General features: G+C 40.8%; 1 protein-coding gene across 5 annotated transcripts in view; it reads left to right on the top strand.

Moving 5' to 3' along the window:
* tmem63c (transmembrane protein 63C) overlaps window positions 1-25349 on the top strand; it is a 32744-nt gene extending 7395 nt beyond the window's left edge. For 2 of the 5 annotated variants that reach the window (XM_061696843.1, XM_061696842.1), the window contains exons 2-23: window positions 2188-2413; window positions 4737-4816; window positions 6894-6981; window positions 7109-7146; window positions 7723-7865; window positions 9135-9186; window positions 9274-9382; window positions 10588-10661; window positions 11133-11213; window positions 11295-11415; window positions 11560-11693; window positions 11780-11902; window positions 13390-13543; window positions 13622-13728; window positions 15552-15638; window positions 15736-15801; window positions 15896-16058; window positions 16140-16245; window positions 18102-18269; window positions 18367-18479; window positions 18560-18634; window positions 21491-25349. In XM_061696843.1, coding sequence (XP_061552827.1) covers window positions 2204-2413; window positions 4737-4816; window positions 6894-6981; window positions 7109-7146; window positions 7723-7865; window positions 9135-9186; window positions 9274-9382; window positions 10588-10661; window positions 11133-11213; window positions 11295-11415; window positions 11560-11693; window positions 11780-11902; window positions 13390-13543; window positions 13622-13728; window positions 15552-15638; window positions 15736-15801; window positions 15896-16058; window positions 16140-16245; window positions 18102-18269; window positions 18367-18479; window positions 18560-18634; window positions 21491-21727 — 2529 coding nt within the window. In that variant the 5' untranslated portion in view covers window positions 2188-2203 and the 3' untranslated portion in view covers window positions 21728-25349. Of the gene's footprint in view, window positions 1-2187; window positions 2414-4736; window positions 4817-6835; window positions 6982-7108; window positions 7147-7722; window positions 7866-9134; window positions 9187-9273; window positions 9383-10587; window positions 10662-11132; window positions 11214-11294; window positions 11416-11559; window positions 11694-11779; window positions 11903-13389; window positions 13544-13621; window positions 13729-15551; window positions 15639-15735; window positions 15802-15895; window positions 16059-16139; window positions 16246-18101; window positions 18270-18366; window positions 18518-18559; window positions 18635-21490 lie in introns of those variants that run through there. The other 3 variants (XM_061696845.1, XM_061696846.1, XM_061696847.1) reach the window with 3 other exon arrangements.
* The last annotated feature ends 2322 nt before the right edge of the window (window positions 25350-27671 follow it).

The raw sequence follows: 27671 nt of genomic DNA, 5'->3' as shown, positions 1-27671 counted from the left end.
CTCACTTTGTTTTAGCTCTTTATATAATTACTGCCGTACAACATTTGGTCATTTTAAGGCACGTTGTGAATGATGTTTCTCTCTCTTTCTGACATTGTAACAAATCTGTTTGGTATTAAATTCAAATTCATTTGTGCATAGGGGAAATATGATTTTTGTGCATGCGTGTGTGTGTGTGTGCGCGTGTTATTTCTGCTTCACGTCTGTGGTCACGGTACTGCGAATGATCATATCCTTTGCATGCTCTAGATGGGGAAGTACATAAAAAAGGCTGGACTCAGCTGTTCAAATATGCAGTTGAGTAAACAGACTATTTTACGGTTGAACTAAACGCCTTCTTTCTTTCCACAACAATATGTTTGTCCCTTACTTTAAACAGATTTGTTAGCACCTCCTTGCGACAATCGAGGTTTTCAAAGCTATCATGTTCATCAAAATAATTTTTGTGGTTTTTATGTGACATCTCACTTACATTTGTCGGATAGAGAAAAGATCAGATCAATGGCTGCTAAGGAGCCTCATGGTCATTAGACTGAACCTTGCAGTACAGTATGTTAGAAATGGCCGTAACAGGCTCGTAGGTCACTATTAGAGTACATGAAACTATTTTTCCTATATCTACTCACTATGTACAGTATTTCTCATACTAATATTAATCATCATCTTCATGATTAAGTAACCCCTTTATGAAATGGTATTATGCCAGAACAGACACTGGTACCCATGTTAAAAGAGGCTAATGGATCCCAACAAACTAACACAAATAATATATTAATACTTGATTAGCATGTACTGTATTTTGCTGATTTGTTTATTTATTTATTTATTTGTGTTAGGTAAATATGGCATCTGGTTATAGTTTTTGGGCCAAATGTGTCATGTAAAGATAGGGACAAGAGTACTGAGACACCTAGCCTAATGTATCAAAACAAAATGTGTGGCTAAGACAGAATTAAGATTCAGGGAGAACTAAAGGAGCCCATCCTTATGAGAATAAGTCACTTAAAATAAATAAATACAATTTTAGATATTTCTTATGTTCCGTTTTTTTTTTTTTTTTTTTTTTTTTTAGCAGGTACCAACCCGCAAAATTCTTATTCATCCCATCTTATTCAATAATTTTTGGTTTGAAAAATTGTATAATTTTTTCAATCCACTTATAATGGGCGTCAATTAGACAAGGATTTTCACTATTTGGTCTATGTGGTCTACTATGTGGTCGACACAGTCCCCATCCCCTGTGAATAGCGAGGGTCCAGTGTACTGCATTTCCTCAAAGTGGTCAGTGGTGTTAATTTAGGCCTTATTTTTTATGCATTTTTAAAGTAATATTAAATCTCAAAATACTATTTAATTGAAAATTACAACTGCGATTGGCTGGCAACCAGTTCAGGGTGTACCCCGCCTCCTGCCCGATGATAGCTGGGATAGGCTGCAGCACGCCCGCGACCCTAGTGAGAAGAAGCGGCTCAGAAAATGGATGGATGAAAATACAATATATGAGTAGCATAAGTGAAACAAACATAAGAAAAATAGAACAATTCATAAGAACAGCATGAAACGAGGCACAGTGTGCGAAACTAATGACATAAACATGGACGCGCACAACACTGCAACACTGCCACCCATCAGAGTCAACTGGTACATTCATTGTTGGGGGGAAAATAATGCGTAAGTCTCCACATAACATCTGATTGTTTTTAATACTGCGCAGAAAGCTACAGAGCCCCTGAAGGGACATGGAGAGAACAGCAGATGGACGGATGCATTTTTTCATAATGAGGAACTTCCTCATCCTAACGAGAAAACATTCTCGTCCTTACGAGACGAAAGATTCTCCTCCTCACAAGAAAACGTTCTCATCCTAACAAAAAAGTTTCTCATTGGGATGAATAACTTTGTCATCCTAATGAGAAACATTTTCCTCTTTTTTTGCCCATGTCTGTTTAGGGGCTCTGTAGATACATTACTTGTAGTAAATAAATAATTGTTTTCTGACCAATTAAGTGCAATTGGATCAATTCCCACAACACCCGTGATGAGGATTGTGCTGCAGCACAATGGTTAGGTGTCATTGTATTAGAGGGATGGCCACTATTTGAGGAAATGCAGTAATATAATTATAATATTACTTGAGAGCACTGTCTCAAAGCAAAGTCCGTTACTAATTGTGTTGTATTTGTTCAGATATGGTCCAGTGCTGATGGCTGACTCCACACTGTTCATGTCCAGAGCGCCCCCTGTGGAAGGGAGGCCTGTGGTGCTGAATGTCGTGGGCCTCCTGGACCCAGTCGGGGATGAGAACAGCACAGCTGAGAGATGCTTCCGCTCACACTCTCGCAGCAGCGTCCTCCAGGGTCTCCCCTTTGGGGGGATACCCACCGTCTTGACCATCAATGTGCTCATGTGGATGGTGAGCATTGTATACTTATACACCAGTTAGACTTCCATATACAGTACACAGTTATTTATCACTATTCGTTTCACAATGACTGCAGTGGAACCTCCAAAGTTGAACATGCCAAAGGTTTTCTTCCAAAATATGCAACAACTTTCATCTTAGTGGACAACTAAAGGATTAACTCCACATCCATGTATTTATTTTTCCTCTGCTTTTTTTTTTTTTTTTTTTTTTGGGATGCTACCACAGAAGGGGACAGAGAAGGGTTGACAAAGAGGAAAAGGGTGGTAGCCATGCAGTCAGAAATGGAACGTACTGCAGCATAGTATTGCTCAGTACTGTAAAAGTAATACAGTAAATTCAACCACAATAATATACACAGATATATTTGCTTATACTAAAGTAAATAAACTTCTTATATCCAACCTATAAAATGCCACTAAGTGATAGTATCTGTAAATACCTTCCTGATCCCTCTCTATTTACAAGTACATGTCTTTCAGGCATCTTCAAAAGGTAGTAGTTTTACTTTATTTTGTTTTTATTTTGTTTTTGAGTTCTCTTTATATTTGTATGACAGGAAATAAAACATTTCCTCTATAGTTAATAAATGTTTTATGGTGGCAACTGATTGAGCCTGGAATAAATTTTTATTTTATTTTTATTTTTTTTAAAGTGAATCAGAGTACAGATTGTGTTCACCTTTGTACGTTTCACAGTGTTGTATTGAATGTCTGATAGATGCATTTGATTCTGTGGAGTGTGGAAATCAGAGTATCTGAAAATATATTATTCAGCTTTGTATTCCCCTGCTAAACTAAATTTCTCAAGAGGAAGCCTCAGAAATCAAATCTGAGCTCTAAATTTACTCCATCAATAATTGGACCTCCTCAACTGCTACAAATGTCACGGCTGTGAAAAGGTTTGTTTCAAATGTATTTCAGGCTCATGTTGATGTAGCAAAGTGTGCACATGCACAAAAACACATTTTTAACTGCCAGAGCAATTACAGTGGCATCTTAAATTCTCTTTTTCTTTCCTGGAATAAAAAGTGTTTACAAGTACACGAGGATATTTTCCTCCAGTTTGGCAGATAATAATAGGCTTCTGTTCTCAGCTGTCGGCTAACTGGGTTCCGCTGTCAGGCCTTGTCAGGTTCCATTCTGCTCTGATATCACTCTCAATCTGCCACCTCCACGTTTTAATTGGCTCATTTCATCACTGGTGGGTTGTCAAGGCAACGCAGAGGCTTGAGCACTGTCTGTTAATGACAAGCATGAGTCAATGTATGCTCCCCCCAAGGTGGCGGGAGCACGCCTCTGCATCAATTCCATCATCATACAGAATAAATCATCTGAGGGATTGGAGGAGAGCGTGCCCACACATCGAGACAAAGCGAAATAAAACAACTGATAGCCGATGGATGTGAAGAAAAAAAGCAAGACAATGGAGGAATGATCTCAAAGTTTGCTAATATCCTGATTCATCTCCACTCCCCAGTCAAGGTTGCCCAGATTGCCCGTAAAGAATGAATCACTCATCAACTATGGGATCTTTCCTCCTATGAACATGGATGTACTGTATTCACCACCCACCCAACTATAAATGTCCTCTCTACTCACATGACTAAATGATTTAAGGCAGTAATTGAAACTGGACTTCCATCAGCAAATTTTCGTCCTTTTTCATTTGCCATTCTGTTTGAGACTTAGAACTATTCAGGGTTAATCCACTTTAATGTGACTGAATATGATATTTTTAATCCGCTATTTGATTGAATCAGATTTTTTGAGAGGCAATTTGCTCTACTTTAGAAGACGAAATGAGTCTTTTTAGATCTGGCCATTGACGCTATTTGTTGAGTGCACGGCATGTCTTTGCGTGTGTACGCTGACCTGCCTGGTAGTTTCCACGACAACCGTACACTACTCAAACGGAGGAAGATGTTCTATGATCGTTGTTGGTTGTCGTGGTCAGAATTACAATCAATGAATTTTGTCGAATATGACATTATGTTTTTGTCATCTTTTCATTTGGCACATTTTTCTCAGAGGGATTGATGGTATAGTGGTGTGAACACAGGTCAACTCTATTGACTCTTATTACAAAGACAGGAAATAGTTAAGGGCGCCCGTTTTATTTTTATGGGGTCAAACACTTTTTAGTGCGTAACTACTACCATTGGGAAACATTTGACTTCAACATCATAAAAAAGTATTTTATATCTAATTAGCGTAATGATATGACCCAAGTCTAATGACGACATCCTGTGTTATTTTTGCAAATACAGTATGTCTTTGTGTAATGAATTGTGCATGTGTGATTTGGTTCACAGTTCCTTTTGCTCATCTTCTCCTGTCTGAGGAAGGCTGCTTGGGATTATGGCCGCCTAGCTCTGCTGATGGACAACGACAGGTGAATCCATGTCTTTTTTTGAAATGTGTGCTATGAGTTGTTCCAAGGGGAGCCTTGGCAGCATAAAAGATGGGAGACATCCAGGACTCTCCACTGGAAGCACACATGCTGCAGCCTCTAGCTCTCCCTGCTGGTTATATAAAGTACTGTACAGGACTCTTCTCACTGCATGCAAACGTTAATTGAGTGTTTGAATCACATGGATCAACCGATCCTGGTAAAAAGGGTTTTTTCAGTGGAGAATGACAATTTTGCAAGTGATGATAGATTGAAATCACTTTGTTTCAAGTGATTTAACACATGAAGGAGCACATTAGGATTAGTGGTTAGTGAGTTTTCCTCACAGTTCTGGGGTTCGGGCTTTTCAAATCTTGAATCAGGCCCTTCTGTGCGGAGTTGAAGATGATCTCCCCGTGTTTGTGTGGGGACTACAAATAATGAATCTTTCTTTATCTTTGTGTCTTTTTTTCTGTATATGGTACATAATACATGTATGAAGATAATTGCTGAAAACAACTGGGAAATGTGTAGTGCTGAATTGTGGAGCTAAAGCATGAAACTGTTTTTCATTCTTATTTTTTGGACGAGGCTAAGACGGCACGCAGTGATGCAATTGGGCATTTGGCATGAGTGGCCTCTCCCCCACTATACTTGAACTGCCCAATGACATTGTTGGGTGACTGGTCAGCACTCACATTATGTCCTGTAAGTTAGCCTTTGTGCTTAGTTTTTATGATTATAGTTGTGTAACTATTCAATTGTGAAGGTGGCCTCATAACATCATTTTACATTGTTGTAAGCTTCCATTGTTTTCATAGTATGTATACACTGCTATCTACAGTAGTGGTATTTGATTGACAGCTGACACGCTCACAGCATTGAAGAGCGAAGACAATAGCTTGTTTTTATTTATTTATTTATTTATTTTTTTACCATTTTGAAGTTTCATTTTATAAGGAGAGAGAGCACCACTACCTTGCATGTACAAGCCTAAACTCCCCCAGATCCTGTAGTGCTAATTAGAATAAAATGGACATGTACCCTTCTTCAGCTGTTGCTCGTTTCCTCTTCATTATAAGCAAAGCTAGGGCTTTCTTTTATAACAGTGAAAGATAGATATTGCTGAGCTGTGGCCTAATTTATGTTCAAACCACCAGGAAAAGGCACCAGGCGACTTCCTGTTAGTTGGTGCTCACAACCTCTAGGGGGCATATTTGCATGGTGATCATAGCACTGACTTTGCATCCAATCAGATTGTTGTTGCCATTGCCTTTGGCTCTATGTTTGTATAGTCCAGGGTTCAGCTCAGCAACTCCGTACACCAGTTGACTAACACGAATGTGATATAGTGTTCATTCACTAATACGTTCGATAGACACACTATAGGCTTTAATTACTTGTGCTGGGATCACTAACAACAACACAGGTTAAGCTAACATATCAACTCGCAGGTTCTTGCAGGTGTTTAGGCACTAAAAAAGAATCTCACCTCACCACTCGTCAATAGCACTGCCTTGCTCATTTGCCCCACATCCTGTCCTGCCCTTTTCCTGTCCCCCTGTCTGTTCTCTTGGTTAGTTACTGCATGTCCCCTTGTCCACTCTGTCCCTCTGTTTGTCCCTAGACCCCTTTTCTGTCGTGCTGCATTTTTAATAAACATCATAATAAGAAAAAAATAAATCAATGAAAATAAGCAGAGGGAGTATTTCCAACTGCCTTGTGGCACAGCAAGACTGTTCCAGCACAAAGGCATACAGATACACCATTCTGCAAGGCCATGCAGCTGAACAGGACAGGTTTAAAATAAATAAAAATAGTCCAGGGTTTGTTCAAATATTCTGTGATGATTTCCTCGGTCAATGCGTCTCACACCAATCACACACCACTCCACAGGGAATTATATTTTGTAGTTTAATGATGTTGCTTAATTTGCAGTGCTCCTGTCCTTCCAAGAATACCCACAATGACTGGAAAGGGAAATCATTTAAACATCTCCTGGGGTGACATGTCTGCTGCTTAATTGACCTTATTTTTCATCTTTTTAATTTTATTTTATTTTTTTGTCCTCACTCTATAGCCTCACATCTCTGTTCTATGGAGAACCAAGTGAGAAGGAGAAGTCTCCCTCAGAGTCTAGCCCTTCTGACTCTGAGACCAAGGACATGGTGAGTTTTGCCTTAGTGGTGATATTTTTAATAGCATCTAAAGGCCCTAAGGTAGACAATGATGTCATTTACACTCTTCATTAATATGTTATGGTTAAAATTAATCGACTGAACCCTATCATTCTAGGGTTTTTGTTCGTGGCTCACATCTCTTTACCATATGAAGTAAGTTGACCTTGATTTTGACTTTGTACTGGCCCTCTGTCCTCAAAGCTGATGTCATTGTAAAATCTCAAGTCATGTTCTCACTCATTAACGAGCAAAAACAAACAAGTCTGGCCTCACGAAACCACTGGTGCCGAGGTTTCCCACTGAATATTTGCACTTTGTCGGACTCTGACTGACATAACAGGTTGTAAAAAGCAATTTCCACGGTGTCCGTTGGTTTCCATAGTATTATGGTTGTGCTTGGCTGCCTGTTTTTAGCTCCCGTGCCAGTGGCTAACTCTAGGATCCCTGGGAAAAGTGTAAAGCCACCCTGCAAGTTCTTCATGTGTGTGGGCCCATTGCGAGACCAGCATCCTTCTTTTTTTCATTCTATTTTATATTTTTGGTTTTCCCGAACTTCCTGTCAGGTAACCACCAAACCAGTGGTCCCACAGCCTTACTCTGGATGAGTGAAAATAGACAATACCGCATACATACTGATTGACATTTGTCTTTCTATTTCGAAATGCTAATATATTTGGGATTCCCCTCTTATGGGGCCCCTCTGAAACAGTTGTTGCTTTCTTTCTGCAGGGACGAGGAGATCCGCAGCAAGTGTGGCATTGATGCCGTCACTTATTTGTCCTTCCAGCGCCACATCATCCTGCTCATGACTGTGGTGTGCCTGCTGTCTTTGGCTGTGATCCTGCCAATCAACTTTTCCGGGAATCTCTTGGGTATTTTGGACCTCATATGATGAATTTATGAAATAATTTTGGGCAGTGGCGAGGCATGCATTTGGTACCTGGGCCTTCAGTGGAGACTTGTCCGACTCAATCCATCTCTTAATTAACAGCACCACTATCAAGTTGCAATTATAGAAACTACACACAACTACAGCAATTCAGAATCAATATTTATGAATAAAATACATCACATCCACCACATGTCTGTGGAGCTCACATATCTGTCTGCCTGCACTACCATCAAATTCACCAAAATCATGTTAGACCAGCGGTCTACCTTACACCAAAATGTAGACGTGGTCTGAGCAAGTGTAAGTTTGGACCGACTTTCCATCACCAAATTGTCACATGGGCCGGACGGATGTCAAAGGACACCTCGGCGCAGGCCGGTCTTCTAAATTGGCAAACACGTCCAGCGAGTCTTGCGTGTGCACGAAAATCAAGGTCTGCCACTTTTTACTTTTAAAATAGAGCCCACAGAGGTGAAATTCTGATTGGCCCAAAAAAAATCAAACATCCACATACATGCACTGGAGGCAGTGCAGCCAAGAGAAATGCTATGAAATGAAGAGAAGAGTCTGGGAATAAATAAATCTAATTTCATGTGACAAATTTAGGTTGGTCAGTGCCTCAAATAGTGTTTAGGTCAACAGAGAAGGCCTTGCTGGCTCGGACACCCCACAGCAGACTTTGGAGGGGCAGATAATGTAAAGTGCGTATGAAGACACACAATTCAGACCTCAAGGAGCTTCCCATAATAGAATTGTAAGTAGAAGGGGCTTTGTTTCCTCTTAACATACACATGAAGGCGTCGCAGGTTAGGTGGGAACACAAACCGCGTGGCTAAATAGCAGCGAAAATGCCTTTTGACAGTTGTGTGTTTATTTTATTGGAAGTGTTGAGCAAGCTATTCTTTAATAGGATGAAGGCAGGATTCATTTTGAGGTCAATGTGGAGCTGGTCAGTCCACATAACCACTTTATTGCTGCTGACTGTCATCTCACTTGTAACATGCCACCCGTGTCATTAAACAAACAGTCAGTAGTTGACAGACTGCCATAGCAACAGCAAACAAAGAGCAACCATATTAAGAGAGTTGGGCGTAAGTGTGAGTGAGTTTAAATGTGAGAAATTTCACTCAAATGATGAGATCGCTCACAAACTCTCTGAAAATAGTAAAGGTCGCCTCACCCAGATGAGGAGGTTTCCTTTAGGTCCAATTAAAATGTTTGTCTCTGTCATGTTTCATTATTTTTACAGGAGACAGTCCTGAGAACTTCGGAAGAACAACACTGGCTAATGTTAGTGCAAAGTAAGTCTGGCATGCTTGACAGCTCATGTTATGTAAACCGTGAAATGGATAGTTCAGACTGTAACAGTGTTTTTTTTGGCCGCACAGGGACAGCTTCCTGTGGCTGCACGCCATATTTGCTTTAGTCTACTTTCTTATCACGTTTATATGTATGGCTCACCACTCCATACGGCTGCAGTACAGAGAAGATGAGAAGGTTAGTCACCGTGACATAGGTTATTGTTGTATGAATGCTGCGAGTCAAGCATTCACACGTACAGCGTGTTTGTCGGCAAAAATGTGAAAAATCACTTTTAATGCTGCGCGAAAGCATCAACATTTCTGAGCATCAAACTCAATCGAAGAGCAAAATGTCTGATTTGGAACGCACCGAGTCTCTATCGAGTGGCGGGCTGTGCATATGGTACCTGGGCCTTCAATGGGGACTTGCCCAACTTAATCCACCACCACTATCACATCACAGTTCTGGAAACTATCGATACTATACACATAATATAATGATAAAATACAGCAATTTCTTACATTTTTATTCCTCTGGTTGGCTTGCACGCTGACAACCACGCGCAGTCCATAAATGAATGAAATTTGGCGTCGGTCAAGACCATCGTAAACTGTGGACACCCTGTACTTCCAAGCATCCAATCAGATTGTCACAACTTTGTTGCTGTGGTATACTGTATTAACTAAATTGTAGTTCTACCTTACTTTCTTTGTTTAATTTCTTTTAGGACTCCAAGTAATGATAATTTAAATAATTAATTATTATAATAATTATTTTTTTGGGATTAGTCAATGAATGTTTTTTTAATTATTATTCAGAAAACAGTGCTTTATTGCAAATTGACAGTCCAGAAAATGTACAAACAAATTTATTATGATCCAGTTACTGATTTGGTCCATAATGTCAGAAAATATTCAAAAATGTTCATAATTGGATTCCAAAGTTAAAGAAGACGTTTGCAATTGTCTTATTTTGATGAAACACAAAGATAATCAGTCTGCTTTATTATTATCATAAATATAATCTTTAATAGTTATCTCTTTATTGTTTTTTTTTTAAGTCCAATTATTATTTACTGTTAAGCGGCTGTAATTCTGAAGATCTGGACAATTTTGAATTTAACAAGGTCTCTAAACAATCGATTATCAAAGATTATTAGCAATTTATTTGACAATCAATTCCTATTGGAATTAAAATTGTTATCTAAAAACTTTAATGACAAATGCTTTGTCAGAGTGATACTGGTAAACCATGGGGCATTGGTCTCTTGTCAAGCATGATCATCCCTAACCCTAACCCAGACAACAACAAGAACAATGAAAAGGATTAAAGTAAAAAATGGGAAAATGTGGTTTGTTAATTAAGACTTGAAGTTTCATGTTATTTGCATTGTGTTCCAGGTTGCAAGAACACTGATGATCACATCTATACCCAGAGAAATCTCAGACCCAGGACTGATTACCAAACACTTACAGTAAACATATTTTCCTTCTTTATCTTGATTCAAAAGTTTGATTTACCTGCATAGGATTCCTGCTGGCGGCATGGTGGACAACTGGTTAGAGCGTCAGCCTCACAGTTCTGAGGACCCGGGTTCAATCCCCGGCCCCGCCTGTGTGGAGTTTGCATGTTCTCCCCGTGCCTGCGTTGGTTTTCTCCGGGCACTCCGGTTTCCTCCCACATCCCAAAAACATGCATTAATTGGAGACTCTAAATTGCCCGCAGGCATGACTGTGAGTGCGAATGGTTGTTTGTTTGTATGTGCCCTGCGATTGGCTGGCAACCAGTTCAGGGTGTACCCCGCCTCCTGCCCGATGACAGCTGGGATAGGCTCCAGCACGCCCGCGACCCTAGTGAGGAGAAGCGGCTCAGAAAATGGATGGATGGATTCCTGCTGTTCATGATGCATAATTGTAATATGTTCTCCTTTTTCTTCCTCGGCTAGTGAGGCTTACCCCAGTTGCACCGTCACCGACATCCGCTTCTGCTTCGACATCAACAAGCTAACGAGGCTTGACTTAGAGAGGTAAAGTTGCAGCTATAAATTCATTATTTGCAATTCCCAAATACTATGCCATGTCTCAGAACACCACATGGGTTTGAACAGGCGTAAGGCAATGAAAGGCAGGCTGTACTTTGCCACAAAATCCCAGAAGGAGGGAAAGATCATGATGAAGACCCACCCGTGTGCTCAAATATTCTGCTGTGACATTTGTGGCTTTGAAAAGGTACTTGAATGCAACATCATTTAGATTTGATTGTGACCTGTGCTGCATTGAGAGGAGGATTCCACTGGATGGCGCTGCAATTCAAATGTAGGGTAAATCTGGCTCTGATAGTCAAAGATGCAGCAAGTGTAACTTTTATTGCAGGTGGATGCAGAACAATACTACAGCGAGTTAGAAGAGAAATGTACGGATGAGTTCAATGCTGAGAAGAATCGCATCTATATGAAGAGGCTGGGCATCGCTTTTGTGACGTTTCGCGATGATAGAATGACTGCTGTGTGAGTTAACTGGAAGCCATCTAACCAATATCCTTTGGGGTGGTCCTGAACAGATTGATTGCAGCAGTTCTTGTTGTGTTTTGTAGAATTGTAAAGGACTTCAGTCGCGTGCGCTGTCGCCGTCGACCCCAGCAGTCCAGCGTCACCACGGTGGTCCAGTCTCACCAGTGGGGCATCAGCTACGCTCCTGCTCCCAATGACATCATCTGGTCAGTGTTTGCATTGAGTATACAGTGAACCCCTGCATATTTGCCGTTCAGCAATCACAAGTTTGCCTACTTGCAAAGTCACCTGTTTGCTATTTTTGCTTTGATGCCGTCATGTGGCATCTTGGTTCTAAGGAACTTGGCTAAGTAAGGGAAGAAGCTTCATTTAGTCAGGCCATTGCCTTGTCAAATATAAAAAAGGTGTTTGCTGCCATCTTGTGGCATATATAAGCAATTACCTCTTTGAATGGGTGACAATTACATGCATATTTTTCTAATTGATGGCAACTGGTCGTGACAGCATGGACCTCTTTTTTTTAAGATGCAAGAAGAGGATCATCAGTTTTTCATCAACATTATTTGGAAATAGTATGTGAAGCAGAGCGTACTAGTGGTTAGCACACCTGGCTCACAGTTCCGAGGTTCTGAGTTTGAATCTCAGCTCCCGTCTTCTGTTTGGCGTTTGCATGTTCTCCCTGCGCTTTCGTGGATTGTCTCCGTCTTCTTCCCAATTGTGTTTATGTGCCTTGGTGACCAGTCCAAGGTGTACCATATCACTTGCCGAAAGTCAGGTGGGATAAGCTCCAACTCACCTGCGAAACTATTGAGGATAACCCTGAGTACCCAAAGAAATGGCCATGCACCTATACACCAGCAGGCCACAACAGTATGACCACTTGTACAATCTGATAATATCCCATACAAAAGCTGTATTAAACATTCACTAAGATAATAATGCTTAGTACACTGTCAGAGAGGTATTCATTTGTTTATTATTGTGGTTTTTAGTGCTGTAGGATTGCACTGCAGAATTATTATATCTATACAGGCGGATTTTTTTTTTCTAATAAGTGCAGTTGACCATAATATGTGTGCATCGTTTTCACACATTTCAATATAAGAAAGTTTGACAATGTTACCAAACATCGGGAACTGTGAATTTAAATTCTGAAGATTTTAATTCCGGCATCTCATTAGTGTTAGTTGCTGCTTGTTTAATCATTCAGCTCTCAGAAAAAGGCAACTCCTATCAGCATTCAAAGTGGATCAGAGTGTTTTTGCTTGCACTCTCATAGAATGAACACCAAGCTCGCTGTAACTATTGATGATTTGGTTTGATTTTTCCCTTATCTTGAAAAGCAAATGAAGCAGCCCCACTCAAATTATGTAACAACAGAGTGATGCATATGCGATTAAGAAAAGATATGGTCATGTTCACTGTTTATGCTTCATGCTGATTGGTTGCACTTTGTTTATGAAAGTCTTTTTGCATTAACCAGATAATTGGAACTGGTAGCAGGGTTGAGCTGGGACTTTTGTATGTTTTTAAAGAGTGTGCATGATGTTCCCAGCCATTGTAGGGCATGGATGCATTATCCAAGTATTGGCTATTCCAGGCCAAGTCAGCACAAAAAGTACGCATATGTCATGAGGGGAAGGTGAGAGCTGTCCTTGTGGATCTTGAGCTCATCATCTACCTCCCCACTCAGGGAAAACCTGTCAGTCTGTGGATCTCACTGGTGGCTCCGCTGCGTCCTCCTCAACATCCTCCTCTTTCTGCTGCTCTTCTTCCTCACCACTCCCGCCATCATCGTCAACACCATGGACAAGTTCAATGTCACCAGGCCTGTGGAGAGTCTGCAGGTCACATTCGGAGGCCGAGCGGGATTAAAGGTGCTGGCTGTCCAAAACGTATGTGTTCATTGTCTCTCTGCTCAACAGAGTCCTATCATCACTCAGTTCGTCCCAACCCTCCTGCTGTGGGTGTTTTCAGTCCTGCTGCCCTTTGTCGTCTACTACTCAGCCATCTTTGAGTCCCACTGGACCAGGTACTTTGCATCGCTTCCTTCATTTTTTTTCATCCCCAATAATTTCCTTTTTTCCCTCTTCCGCCCTGTTGCTCTTGTTACTCTTGCTCCTTCCGTCTGTCACCGCTCGCACTGTTATTCTGGGAAGGTTGTCATAGAGATCTCCGTGTGAGGATAGCGATATGCACAGCAGTCACCGTGCACTGCTCCTCGGTGCAGCGGGAGGTGGAGCGGAGCAGCTGCACTTAGGGAGACAACCTCATGCAACACCTATGAGCACCCTGTCTTTACATAACCACCCCCACAAACGTGTTGTGCAGGCGTGATGTGTGAAGGACCGAATGCAAATCAACTGTTTACTGAAGTGAAAAGCCTAGCTTGTGCTAATGAGCCCGCCAGCTCCATAACAAGTCAGCTGATACGCCATGGCGTGATTTCTCATTATATATTAATCATTTTTAATGGAGCTCCAGAGATATTTACACTCACTGGCCACAGGATGAGGTGTAGCTGCACAATGTAGTGACGAGATTAAATAATTGTCCTTAGAAAGATGATAATGGCTATTTGTGATTGACAGTGTCAGAGAATTATAAATTGCATATATTTATCATTGTGCTAGTTAGAAATGTTGTAGAACTGCACTGCCTCATGCTGACGGCTGTTTCTGTTATCAAGTTCAAGGGTACAGTGAGCCCCCGCTATATCGCAGTTTATCGTTCAAATGCTAATTTACAATAGGCCTATCTGTGGCGTTTCGCATTATATGTTAGCATTAAGCCAGCAGACTTTTGTTTAATTATTACCCGAAATTATGTGGTTTAGTTGAACATTTTGGTTTTTAAATATACAGTGGTTTATGTGTCAGTTTTACAGTGAACTTAACCTGGGAATGACAAATAAACAGCTTGAAGCAAATAGGCTTTGCCTCCTATTTGGAAAACTGTGATCATGACAGTGAAAGCAGGCGCTAAAGAATACTTAAAAAGTGTGTTTTAACAAGTTCACGTGTGTTTTGTTAAGCTTAAATGTGTTTAAAGTGATAAAGCTACAGCATATAAAAAAAAAAAACTTTTTACATGGTCTCTCTATATCGCACATTTTCACCTATCGGGGGTGGGTCTGGAATTGTATCCCCGCAACAAATAGGGGCTCACTGTATTCATTTGAATAGCCGTGGTTGGCTGGCGACTAGGCGGCACGGTGGCCGACTGGTTGGAGCGTCAGCCTCACAGTTCTGAGGTGCGGGGTTCAATCCCCGTCCCCGCCTGTGTGGAGTTTGCATGTTCTCCCCGCGCCTGCGTGGGTTTTCTCCGGGCACTCCGGTTTCCTCCCACATCCCAAAAACATGCATAAATTGGAGACTCTAAATTGCCCGTAGGCATGACTGTGAGTGCGAATGGTTGTTTGTGTCTATGTGCCCTGCGATTGGCTGGCAACCAGTTCAGGGTGTACCCCGCCTCCTGCCCGATGACAGCTGGGATAGGCTCCAGCACTCCTGCGACCCTAGTGAGGAGAAGCGGCTCAGAAAATGGATGGATGGATGGATGGCTGGCGACTAATTCAGGGTGTACCACGCCTGTCACCCAAAGTCACCTGGGATAGGCTCCTGCTCTCCCGTGACTCTAATGAGGAGAAGCGGGATAGAAAATGGATGGATGGATCATTTGAATGGTAAAATATTTGACAGTATGATGCATGTAGTGCTACACTACATTACATAATACAGTATCAACAATGTCTTGATAAAACTGATAAAATGTTGCTGTGGTGGCTAATGGATGTATTACTGTACTTATGCATACATTGCACAATAACGCTTGTCATTTATTTGGTTTTCTCAGATCTGGTGAGAACCAGGTCACAATGCACAAGTGCTTTCTACTGTTGGTTTTTATGGTCCTCATCCTGCCTTCGCTTGGTCTGTCCAGGTGTGCCCACAGAAGCAGCACATAGATTTTTTTCCAAATGATAATGCATTTTTGACTTCAAATATTGTTTACTTTGTATTGTATATTCCCTCTACAGTCTGGACCTGTTCTTCACTTGGCTTTTTGACATTAACTTCCTAGATGAAAAGGATGTCAAATTCCAGTAAGATGCAAAACATGTCCTGTATATGTTTTCAAATGCTCTTTTTTTCGTTTTCTAAAACATCAGTGACAATCTCGTCTTTCTGCCTGTGCAGGTGTGTTTTTCTCCCTGACAACGGTGCGTTCTTTGTAAATTACGTGATCACTTCTGGGCTGATCGGCACCGCCATGGAGCTGCTTCGTATCCCGGCGTTGACAGTGTACGGTCTTCGCCTCTGCTTCGCAAAGTCTCAGGCTGAGCGTATTCATGTAAAACGGGTAAGTTGATTCCCTCTTGAGTTTTTACCGGGTTTTCCAGATTTTGGTCATGTTTTATTGCGCTTATGTGTCCGGCTGCAGAGTCAGACCTATGAGTTCCAATTTGGCCTGGAGTACGCCTGGACCATGTGTATCTTTGCTGTCAGTGTGACCTACAGCATCACTTGTCCCATTATTACACCATTTGGTGAGTGACACACACTAAGCCTTACATAGCCTCGTGCCCTCTCTTTGCTTCCTGTGTTTCTTTCTATTTGTTTGCATGTGTGTCAATCACTAACCTCACTCTCCTCTCCTGCCTGCCAGTCCAATGCAGACTGTGAATTTGCTGCCCGGGTCCCAGACATTAAGACACGCCATGCTTTCGATGCCAGATGCCGACTCTCGCTCTTATCTCGGTCAGGAGCTAAACAGTTGCTGTCAAATTTAGTTTTGCAATCAAATCCTAACTTTTGGAGGGGGAGGGAGATTGAACCCCGGCCCTCAAAACTGTGAGGCAGACGCTCTAACCAGTCGTCCACCATGCCGCTATATATATATATATATATATTCGTGTGTGTGTGTGTGTGTGTGTGTGTGTGTGTATATATATATATATATATATATATATATATATATATATATATATATATATATACACACACACACACACACATCCTCAGTGATTCACAGTGTATATATTTCCTCAGTGGTGTTTAAGATGTTGCAGTGACACTAACAGAAGTGGCTTTAGATGAAACTTCATAAACTTCATAAAAACATTATTAGTATAATACTATACTGTTTTGGTATATATATACTGTAAGTAACAATTTGTTCTTGATAGTGCGACTAGTATGGTATTTAATAGTAAAAAAGAAAATAAACTGTCCAGAACATACTTTCAGTAGTTGGTCGTGCTTCAGTATAACTGACAATTTCTATTAATACAGTATAGTTTAATAAAGAAAAGCAAGAGCTATTGTAATAATTTTTATATTGTTATATTGTCTAATTGTGCTGCAGTCTTGGTGCCATCACAGGATAACATTTTATAATAAAATAGTGTTTTGAGTTAAAAAAATAAAAATAAAATAAAATAATTAATTATCTCACCATTAAGTTTATTGAACTTTGCTGTGTATTCAGAGTCAGAAGCTGTAATGTTTGCATTTTGCAGTAATTAAAGTCATGTTTAAAGACATTTTAAAGTAAATTCAGAGATTTTTATTTATTTTGTTAAAATATGTTATACACGCTTGAAGAAAATTGCTGAAAAAGTGCAAGGACTGAGAACTACGTAGTACTCAAATGTTGAAGTAGAGCGTAAACCTGTTTTTCACCATTTCAGTTTTCCTTTTTTTGGGGGTGTGTGGCCAATGACGCACTTGGGTGGGGGGCATGAGTCACCCCTCCCTCACTTTATAAGAGCTTGAGCGCCTTCGTTCACATCACCAGTTATCTGGTGCAATTGTGACATTCAGTTTGCTAGCCAGGCATTCCTTCACCCCAAGAATGCATCTTATCTTTAGATAGTCCGCTGCCGTGACCACTTTAAAGCGCCTCGTGGTTGGCCGTGAGTGTGCACATCATATTGTGGTGAGAAAGGTGGGGCTACAAAGAGGGGAAAGGAACTGGGGGGGAAAGAAGGTGTGCCCGCTTGAGAGCGCCTCATCGTCGTGGCGTGGGAAAGCCCCACAGCGAGTTATTTGGTTGACAGCTGAGCGGGGCGTGGCTTCAGTGCATTCAGCGGACAGACCCACAGCATTTGAGAGCGAAGTGAAGTGCTTGATTTTTCACAATTTTGAAGCCTCATTTTCTACACCGGGTACTTGCCGCTATTTTTAATCATTCAAATTTGACAGGGTTCTAAACAACACTTCTCTGTGGTGTGTCAAATTTAGAAGACAGTTACTTTCACTTTACAGGAACTTAACATGTTCAGACACATATCTCTGTCAATGTTTTGTTCATTTACATTATCTTATTACATTTTGTTTCCTTGGATCCATAGAAAATTGAAAGTCTGATGCTGATCAATTATGTGTTATTGCAACTCTTCAGGTCTGCTCTATGTGATCCTGAAACACATGGTTGACCGCTACAACATCTACTATGCATATGTTCCCACCAAGCTCAACCAGCGCATCCATAGAGCCGCCATCCATCAGGTCATCTTGGCTCCCATCCTCTGTATCTTCTGGCTGCTCTTCTTCTCCGTTCTCAGATTAGGTACTGCTTCATTTCAATCCCATTTCCCCACTTAATATCTGCCATTATGCCATGAGTGCATGGTGATTTTATGATTCATTGTGTGCTGCCTTCACAGGTGCAGTGCATCCCATAACCCTGTTTACTTTGGTGTCCCTGCTCTCTTCTGTTGCTGTTTCCTTTTTCCGTTTGTGCCTTAAAAAGCAACCAGACAAGTCAACAAGCTACCAGGTCACTCTGATCAAACTTCACCTTCATATGTGCTTTTGGTAAATGAATTGTTTTCCATGTAACATTTGTATTCATTTCAGATGTCTAATCAACCAGCAGAGCGAACATTCAATGATGCGGACAGGAGTACAGTTACTTCAACCACCGCTTCCAGTGTAAAGTACCATTTTTGTTACGATCAGTTAGTTTTATTAACAATTTGCCCGGTTTGTTTGTTAATTTTTACCTTCAAATTGTTTGTTTGTCAGAAAATTATCCACCAGGTTGGTGCATTCGTGTGTTCATTTGGAGCTTTGACATTTGAGTTTTTACTGCGCCACACGTTTGCTTCACAGAGTAAAAAGTAACAACAGACTGTCAATGAAATACTTCATACTCAATCTGTCCCCAAAAACTTGACGCCCCAATATTATTACATTATACTGCATCACATGATATAATATAGGCAGATTTCATTTATCAGCCACAGTTAACCACAATGCAGCACAATTATGTGACATCATCTCCCAAAAATGTACATAAACATATAAATTACTATGACAATTACAATAACCCAGTCCAAAATTATCCATAGAAATATACTGAAATGTGGAAAAAAAAAAAAAATGTTTTCCTTTTTAATGTCCTTGTAATGTGACGCAATCGAATTACATTTGTCTATTATCTACCGACAGTAGATCTGGATTTAAAGCCATAAAATATTTAATGAAGTTGGTTAATGCCAGCAGCATCTAAAGTTTAAACCACAGAGGTCAATGGATTGAGCCTTGCGGCACCCCACCTGTTCTTAAAGCTCTCTGTTGAAGCCATAGCCATGATATTTCCAACGACAAGTCTAACACAGAAGCATTGCAATGTTCCTATCTCTTATTCAATTTGCTGACTAGTTACTGTAACTGAAACTGTACTTTCTTAAGTCTTAGTAAGAAAGCACTCAGTAAAGTGGTATAGTATTGTTTAATAAACTATTCGGTGGACCCTTTAAAGTCATTGGCCCCAAAAGTGGATTTTGAATTCAACCAAATATTCCCCAAAGGTTAAACAAATCTTGGCGTTAAAACTAGTGATGGGATGATGATACTTCAAGGAGTGTACTTGACACACGACACAAACTGTGTCGGCACTGTATTGACACTGTGACACTGTGTTGGTCACTCAATAGTGACCCCTGCAGTAGTTCTAAAATCATTCCAGGTAAACAAAATGAAAATAAGATGGAAAAACTTACATGCTGCAAACCTAACATCACCCTGTGAAATAATATTTAATCGCTAGTCCTTTACTTAAAATATGATCTTATCATATAATTTCATTTACTACTCAATTTGTTTGCTGAGTTGTTTATGAGAAGAGTTTAAAATTTGCTAAAAAACCTTGTTTGTGTAAATGCTAAAATGAGTTGGTATATATAATAACATTTAGAGTTAAAGTTTTTAACTTATGTATGGATTTTTGTTAAGTTAAGATTTCAATCGTATGCAATAAAGGACAAAAAAATTATTAATTTATGCATTTGTATAGATGAACAAAAGTCTTTGAAGTGTCTTTGCTCCAAGGCGATTTCTCCTCTTAGACACCAGTTCCTTGCCTTAGAAAAAAACTCTTTCACAGGGTACAGATGATGATGGTGAGGATAAAAATTTAAGTGTGAGTTGTTAAGCTTCAGGAGCTCCCTGAATCCCTCATTTTCAACAATGGTGAGTGGCTGGCAGTCTTTGATGATCATGTTAACCACAGCCCCATCCACTGCTTGCTTGTTAGGAACTGCAAGCCAAAAGGAAATATTTTGTTAAAAGCTTATTCAAGGAGTGTAATTTTTACAAACAATATTGCAGAGTCACAAAGCATTTTGTGTGTAATAAAGTATTTTTGAAAATTCAAATTTTTTTGTGACAATTTCAACATACCTGCGGTACTCACACGAGTATCTGCCAATTCTTCATTGCCACGCCGAGCTCTATAATGCCTCAACATTGATGAAGTGCTCTTATTGATGTAAGATAGCTCTGTGGAGCACACTTCATCTACAATAAAATTACAAGTTAATTTATCTGAAAACAATTCAAACCTCTTACCAGAAAAGAGTACAAACATATTTAATTAAAAAAACTAACAGTAAACAACGCTCAAAGGTGAAAAAGATTCACCTTAGTTGGCATCAAAAGATCAAAATTATTCCAGACTGGGGAAAACTTCTTGGAACGATCCATGAAGTCAGTGGAACAAGGTGAGGACAAGCAAAAATCCCAAATCCAACAGCAACAGCAAAACTCCATCCAACAAATCCACAACATGACGACACAGTTTGTTTCCTTATAAACACAATTTGGCGCGGCACATCCAAACGACACACTTCCTGTATCGGTCACATGATTATTTTTTTTTTCTTAAAGCGATAGACGCACCATTACAGGGTTTCACTCTTGTATGCTCGGTCGGCACAGTGCTGACACACCAGTATTGTTTTTACCATCACTAGTTAAAACCTCTGCCATGCATACTTTTTTGGAAGTGATCGCTGAGCATACCACACTTAATTTCAACAATAATTGCCACCAAGTGACATTGCTCTGCAAACAGCTCCCTGTTCACTCTTCATTGTTGTAATCAGCCAGGCGCCTCACCAAGGGTGAGTATTTTTACTATATTTTAGTTGTATTTGTTTTTTATCATAAATTACTTAACTTCTCCTTTCTTGTACTACAGTGTTCAGAAAGTCACTGTGCAGTGTGCACTTATATTTTGTATTGCTATAGTTAGGAATGTTAAAAATTTGAAACACTGCCTGTAGAGTTATAAAGGTTTTAGGGTGGCCACAGAAACTGTATACATTATACTTTAGTAGCTGTATATAAAAGAGTTGTCAAATTGGAACAACTTGGAAATCCACGAGCATCACGGCAAGGGAATGCGTCGGAATTATGAAGTCTACTGTTCTGAAAACTCTCCGCGAACCCCATGACCCGATCGACTGAGTGTCACAGTCCCTGTATATGTTGTTGTCCCTTCAGCTGTTTGTGGCATCCGTCCTGCTGGAGCCAGAGCTTGCGTTGACCCCCATGCCCTCCCCGGCCCACCACAGCTATGGCGCCATGGCCAGCTCCCAAAGTTCAGCCCACGGCCCAGCAGAAGAAGAAGAGGAGGAGGGAGAGGAAGGGCACACCCAGACTCGTGAAACTGAGCTCCAAGACCCCCCTGACACCTCCTGCTCCAGCCCACTCATGGACAGCCCCGTGGGCTACCAGTAATGCCACCTTTCCCCCTAAAGCTGATTTCCACATGTACTTCACCTGAGATCGTACTGCAGTGCCATGTTTCCTCTCTCTGCTTGACCTCAGACTCCAACTTAGCTGCCTCAGGAGACTGGAGATTATTCAAATGATAGGAGCTGAAGAGGATGTGATGAATATACTGGATCCAAGTAATCAATTCCAGAATATTTCTCATACAACCAAACCGCACGCCAGTCACTGTAGATTCCATTCTCCTTCATGACTCTTTTACCTTCAAGTGACTCGAAGCAATGGAAGGCAAACTGTCTTTGGGTTATCCGTCACAAACGCTATACACGTCGTGCCCCTTGGACACGATTGGAGGTGAAAATCCCACCAGAGTGGGTGGTGTGAGCAGGCTCGCCCTGCCAGACTAACAGAGCGGTCCGGGCTCGGGTGATATCTGATCGATGGCGGCCAGAGCGTGGCGAGGCTGGGGGGTGGAGAGCGAATTGCGAAGCCATCTGCAGTGAGAGAGCTGACAGACGGAGGGTGCAATGTAACGCAGAGATGTACTGTAAGATATGTACACTCTCTATCCTTCCCCTAGCACAAACAGCGCTACTCTATCTGAAGCTTGTTGGACTAACTTCAGCATTTATTTTTGCTAATGTATTTGTTGTTGGTATTACGCTTTGGCCTGGCTTGTTGATTTGATGATTATTTATTTTTCTCTTTTGACCGTGTAGTTCAGTGTTTCCCAAACTTTATTAAGCCAAGGCGCATGTTTTACGTTACATAAAATCTCTCGGCACGCCACTAAACAAAAATGTCACAAAATGTTGTTTATGTATCTTCTGCCATCCAGTGGAACAGCATTTAATGGTTTTTCCCGTCACTATATGTCACTGGCATAGATAGATGAACAAAGATATTTTTTCGTAGTAAATAATTTTTGGACCAATTAATTGATAATGGCTCATTTTCCGCAGCACATAAGATGATCTCTTACCAGTGTGCCAAGGCTCACTGGCTGGGAATCACTGGTGTAGTTAACTGAATTCTTCTTTTCTTTTGTGTATGCTAAAGAAGCACATCGTATTATTTTAGTGTACAGTACATATTCCGGTACTTATGTGAAATGCTGAACCAGACACCACCCTGTGTCACAACTAAAGCCATCATTGTGTGCAGATAACATCATGGTATTCATTTTGTGTGCTCCAAACAGTACTTTAGACCTCGACAATGGCCAAAATCTGTCCAACCTTCCATCCATCTATCCATTTATTTTCTATACCACTTATTCTCATTAGGATCGTGGGTGAGTTGGCGCAGACTTTGAGCGGGAAGCATGGTACACCTTGGACTGGTCACCACCATTCACACCTATAGATCATTTAGAATTTTCGACAACCTGTTTTTGGAATGTGCGAGGAAGGCGGAGTACCCAGAGAAAGCCCACTCAAGCAAGGAGAAAACACACAAACTGCAAACTGGAAGGCCGGAGCCGAGATTCGAACGCCAAACCTCAGAACTGTGAGGCCAACGTGCTAAACACTCATACACCATGTTGCCGTCCAAAATCCGTCTCCTTCAATTTTGACAAAAAGTTATAGCTCAATACAGGAGTGATGATACAATGCAGCGTGAAGGCTTTCCCAATTTGAAAGATCCTACAAATATGGCTCCTTTTTATTCTCAGGTTTTTGCAGGATACATTGCTGCGATATCCCAAGATCATTTGCACACTACTGCTCAGTACTGAAACATATTTAAATATGGGAGCACAACTGGTCATATGTGATGTTTGAACTTCTAAAAGACCTTCAAACTTCGGTGACAATATGTGACGCAGCATAATGTGAGCATTAGTAATGCTAATATTTTGAATTTGTCGTCACCAAGCATCATGATGTAAGGTAATAGTGGAAATCCAGAAAATCTACAAAAGGCCTCCGAAAAGTCCTGCCCTATTTTTCGAGATGTGGGTCCAACCCAGTTCGGTGTAACCTTTCAAATGTTTGGGGTCATGCATCAGATGATTAAAATATGAATTGTTTGTTATTCTCAATTGTTGTTATTTTACTATTAACATTAATTGTGTTCCACGAGGAATACAACTGGCGGCACGGTAGTTAGCACATTAGGACTGGTCAGCACATCCGCCTCACAGTTCCGAGGACCGGGGTTCAAATCCCAGCCCCGCCTGCGTGGAGTTTGCATGTTCTCCCCGTGCCTGCGTGGGTTTTCTCCGGGTACTCCCGTTTCCTCCCACATCCCAAAACATGCATGGTAGGTTAATTGAAGACTCTAAATTGCCCGTAGGTGTGAATGTGAGTGCGAATGGTTGTTTGTTTATATGTACCCTGCGATTGGCTGGCGACCAGTTCAGGGTGTACCCCGCCTCTTGCCCGAAGATAGCTGGGATAGGCTCCAGCACACCCGCGACCCTAGTGAGGAAAAGCGGAATGGAAGATGAATGAAAGATGAGTGAGTAATGCAACCCTCATGTTCTTTGCTTCCATCCACACCGAACCCTCAAAAAAGACAAAGTAAATCACCCGCAAAGCGCCTTTTTTTGCTGGTACCCGACTGGGTGGAGCGCTGTTAAAAAAACTGTCAAAGGGTTGTAGGCTTGATGAAACTAACCCACCAACTCCAGAAAGTAGAGGAACCCCAATGTAACTGCTTTCATCCACTTGTGTATCAGAAACCAAAAGACAGTTGACCAGTAGGGGTACATAGTGGTCATCTACAACCGTTCATTTTTTTTATATATATATTTTTGTTGTTGAAATACCAAAACAACGTCAACTGTGATATTTTAATGGAGCTACAATCATTTGTATTTGGTGGTCAAATGTTTCTGTGCTGTGTGTCACATGTAGTTACAAGATTGAAAAAATATCTGCTGACTGGCTTGATGACTTGTTATTTGAAGCGCTTGTATTCTCTTCATTTACAATCCATCTGAATATGGCATTTTGCATTTGTATGTTATTTAATTTTCCTCTCGGTGGAATTTTGGCGTGAATGTAATATGTCTGGCCACCCCCACGCCTCAATCGTCTTATTGCTGTGCCTTGAAGAACCACTCCCTTCTGTGTGACAATCCAGCATGGCCTGAAATATGCTGCATGAACTAAAGACTAAAGAGCAGGCAAACCAACAATAGAGCAGGACAACAACATCAAATGCTGTTAAGAAAAAAAAAAAAAAAAAAAAAAAGCTAAACTTTTTAGTCAGTGGCTTTCTGGTTCTTTTAGGCAGCAAACACCAGTCATTGTGAGCTAATGCAGACAATATTAAGATTGCACCTCATTTGTCCTTCACCATTTAAGCATTAGCATGTCAACAGATATTCCTACATTGGAGGCCAGGCAATGCTGGGTTTGATTGGTCCGACTTTTGGCCTGATCATGGACATGAAAGTCCTAAAGCTTTTGGAGTCCGTACATATTTCTGACAAATGAAATGTATTTTCTGCACACTGTCATGTTGTGTATTCGTGTACTGTTGATTTGATAATTTGACATTGATTTAAATGTACTTTCCCTTTTCCAAACGTCTTTTTTGTTCATGGTATGTGTACGCGTGGGCATGTCCAAGAACAGTATCATTCGAAAAATCCTTTCTTTCATCTGTCAACGGTCTTAAGTGCTGTAATCTGAAATAAAAATTCATTCAGATCAGTCCATTCACTTTGTACTATGATACCATTGCTCAGATGTTAGATAGACAGATAGGTAAATAGAGTAGATATCCAGTCTAAAGTCTACACGCCCTTGTTCAAATCCCAGGTTTTGTGATGTAAAAAAACCAAAAACGAGACACACTTTTTCCACCTCTTCTCTGCCAATGTGACCTCTATACTCGGTGCAACCCAATTGAAAAAAAGAAATATATTTTAGGGAGTAAAAAGGGGGGGGGGGGGGGGGATAAACTGCTGAGATAGTGTGGTTGCACAAGAGTCCACACCTTCTTATAACTGGACCTGTGGTAGCGCTAAGAATTAACCAATCACGTTCATAAAAGGGAGTCAGCACACACGTTCCACCATTTAAAGTGCATCTGATCAACCCCAAATAACGTTCAGATGTTCTAGTTGGCCTTTCCTGACATGTTTGTAGTCACATCTTACAGCACAAGCTACGGTCCACATAGAGCTTCCAAAGCATCAGAGTGATTTCATTGTTCAGTGGTACTAGCCACCAGAAGGGTACAAGAGTTTCCAAGGCATTCAATATAACTGCCCAAAAAAAAAAAAAAAAAATGAAGGGACCACTTGAGCAATTCATTGTAACTCCAATTCAGTCACACTTCTGTGATATTGGTCTGTCCAGTTAGGAAGCAACACTGACTGAATCAATTTCACCTGCTGTTGTGCAAATAGAACAGACAACAGGTGGAAATGAGAGACAGTTAGCAAGACCACTTTAGAAGGGAATTGTTCAGCAAGTGGTGACCACACACCATTTCTCTGTTCTCGTCCTTTCTGGTCTCATTCTACTCTGTAATGAATAAAGATTTTCAACTGGAGTATCTCATTCATTGAGATCTAGGATGTGTTCCCTTTATTATTTTTGAGCGTTTTTGTTTTGTTTTGTTTTGTTTTGTTTTGTTTACCATGGAACATAGTGAGGACAGCTAGTCATCAAGTGGAGAAAATATGGCAGTGACATAACCAAGAATTCTACGTCCCTCCAAAATTGATGAAAAGATGAAGAAAACTTATCAGCGAGGCTGCAGTAATTTCTGGCAAGTACTGGCTGGTTAACACATGTGACAACAATCACAGGTCTTCTTCATGTGTCTGGAATAGGGCGGCAAGACGGAAGCCTTATTTTACAAAGTAAAAACAAAAAGACACTTGAAATCTCCCAGACGCATGCGCTATGATCCAATGAAACCAAGGTCCACTGCCCCTGACCGAGAATATAACCATAGAGCTGAAGCTGCCACATTCATGAATGTATAACTAATGGCTGAGGAAGTGTGTCTGCATACGAACTAGCCTCAGCACATGCTGTGGAATATTTTACTGACTTCAGTGGCTCCCAAAGCCACATTAGATGGAACGATTGGGCACTTTATTCCAAAATGCAACACCATGTTGTGGTCGTTTTTGCATGCTTGATGTGTTTCTGCTTGGGGGTGATATATGATTCCCAGTTGTGCAGAACGTATCTTCGGTGCTTGTATGAGATCAATATAAACGCATGTCACAAAGCATTTGCGTTGCAAGGATGATAACGTGTATGAGATATGTGTTAAACTGGAAAGAGCTTGGAGTGAAATGATTTGAAGCATTCGATATGTGTCTATACTGTATATACTTTACAGTGCTTGTTCATTGCTCAGAGGCACTAACAAGAGCGCTAAGTCCCTGACATTTACCCTGTCACCCGTGGCAACATGCTTCTCCTTAAAAGGTGAATTCCTCTGGGTGTACGACCTGTCAGTCTCCTCTCCCTCTCTCATGGCCGGATGCTTCGAATAGAAAAGACCTATACCTCCTGCAGGAAACAACTGCCGCCCCCAGCTATATGGTTGTTAAAATAACAAATGTTTCCAATTTGAATACGACCTTGACTCTAGCAGTTCCTTAAAATCATTATGTGATTTAGATTTAGTGGTATGATGTGAACTGATCGTTAGACGTGTGACACTGATTCTCGGTGGACGTCTTAAAATATTTCCCAAACTTTCTACTCGAAACCAGTAAAAAATATACTATCCAGCCATTCATTATTATTATTATTATTATTATTATTATAACGATTGTCTTCATTAGGGTCACAACAGCCTGGACTGATCGCCAGCCAATTGCAGGGCATCACCATTCACACTCACATTCACATATATGCATAATTTTAGATCTGCAATTACCCTAACATGCATGGTTTTGGACTGTGAAAAAGTCACCCCAACGCAAGCTCTGGTAGAACATGCAGTCTACACGCAGGAGATTCAAACC

The sequence above is a fragment of the Phycodurus eques genome, chromosome 14 (assembly GCF_024500275.1).
Source record: "Phycodurus eques isolate BA_2022a chromosome 14, UOR_Pequ_1.1, whole genome shotgun sequence".
NCBI lineage: Eukaryota > Metazoa > Chordata > Actinopteri > Syngnathiformes > Syngnathidae > Phycodurus > Phycodurus eques.
This window is presented reverse-complemented; position numbering and strand designations above follow the sequence as displayed.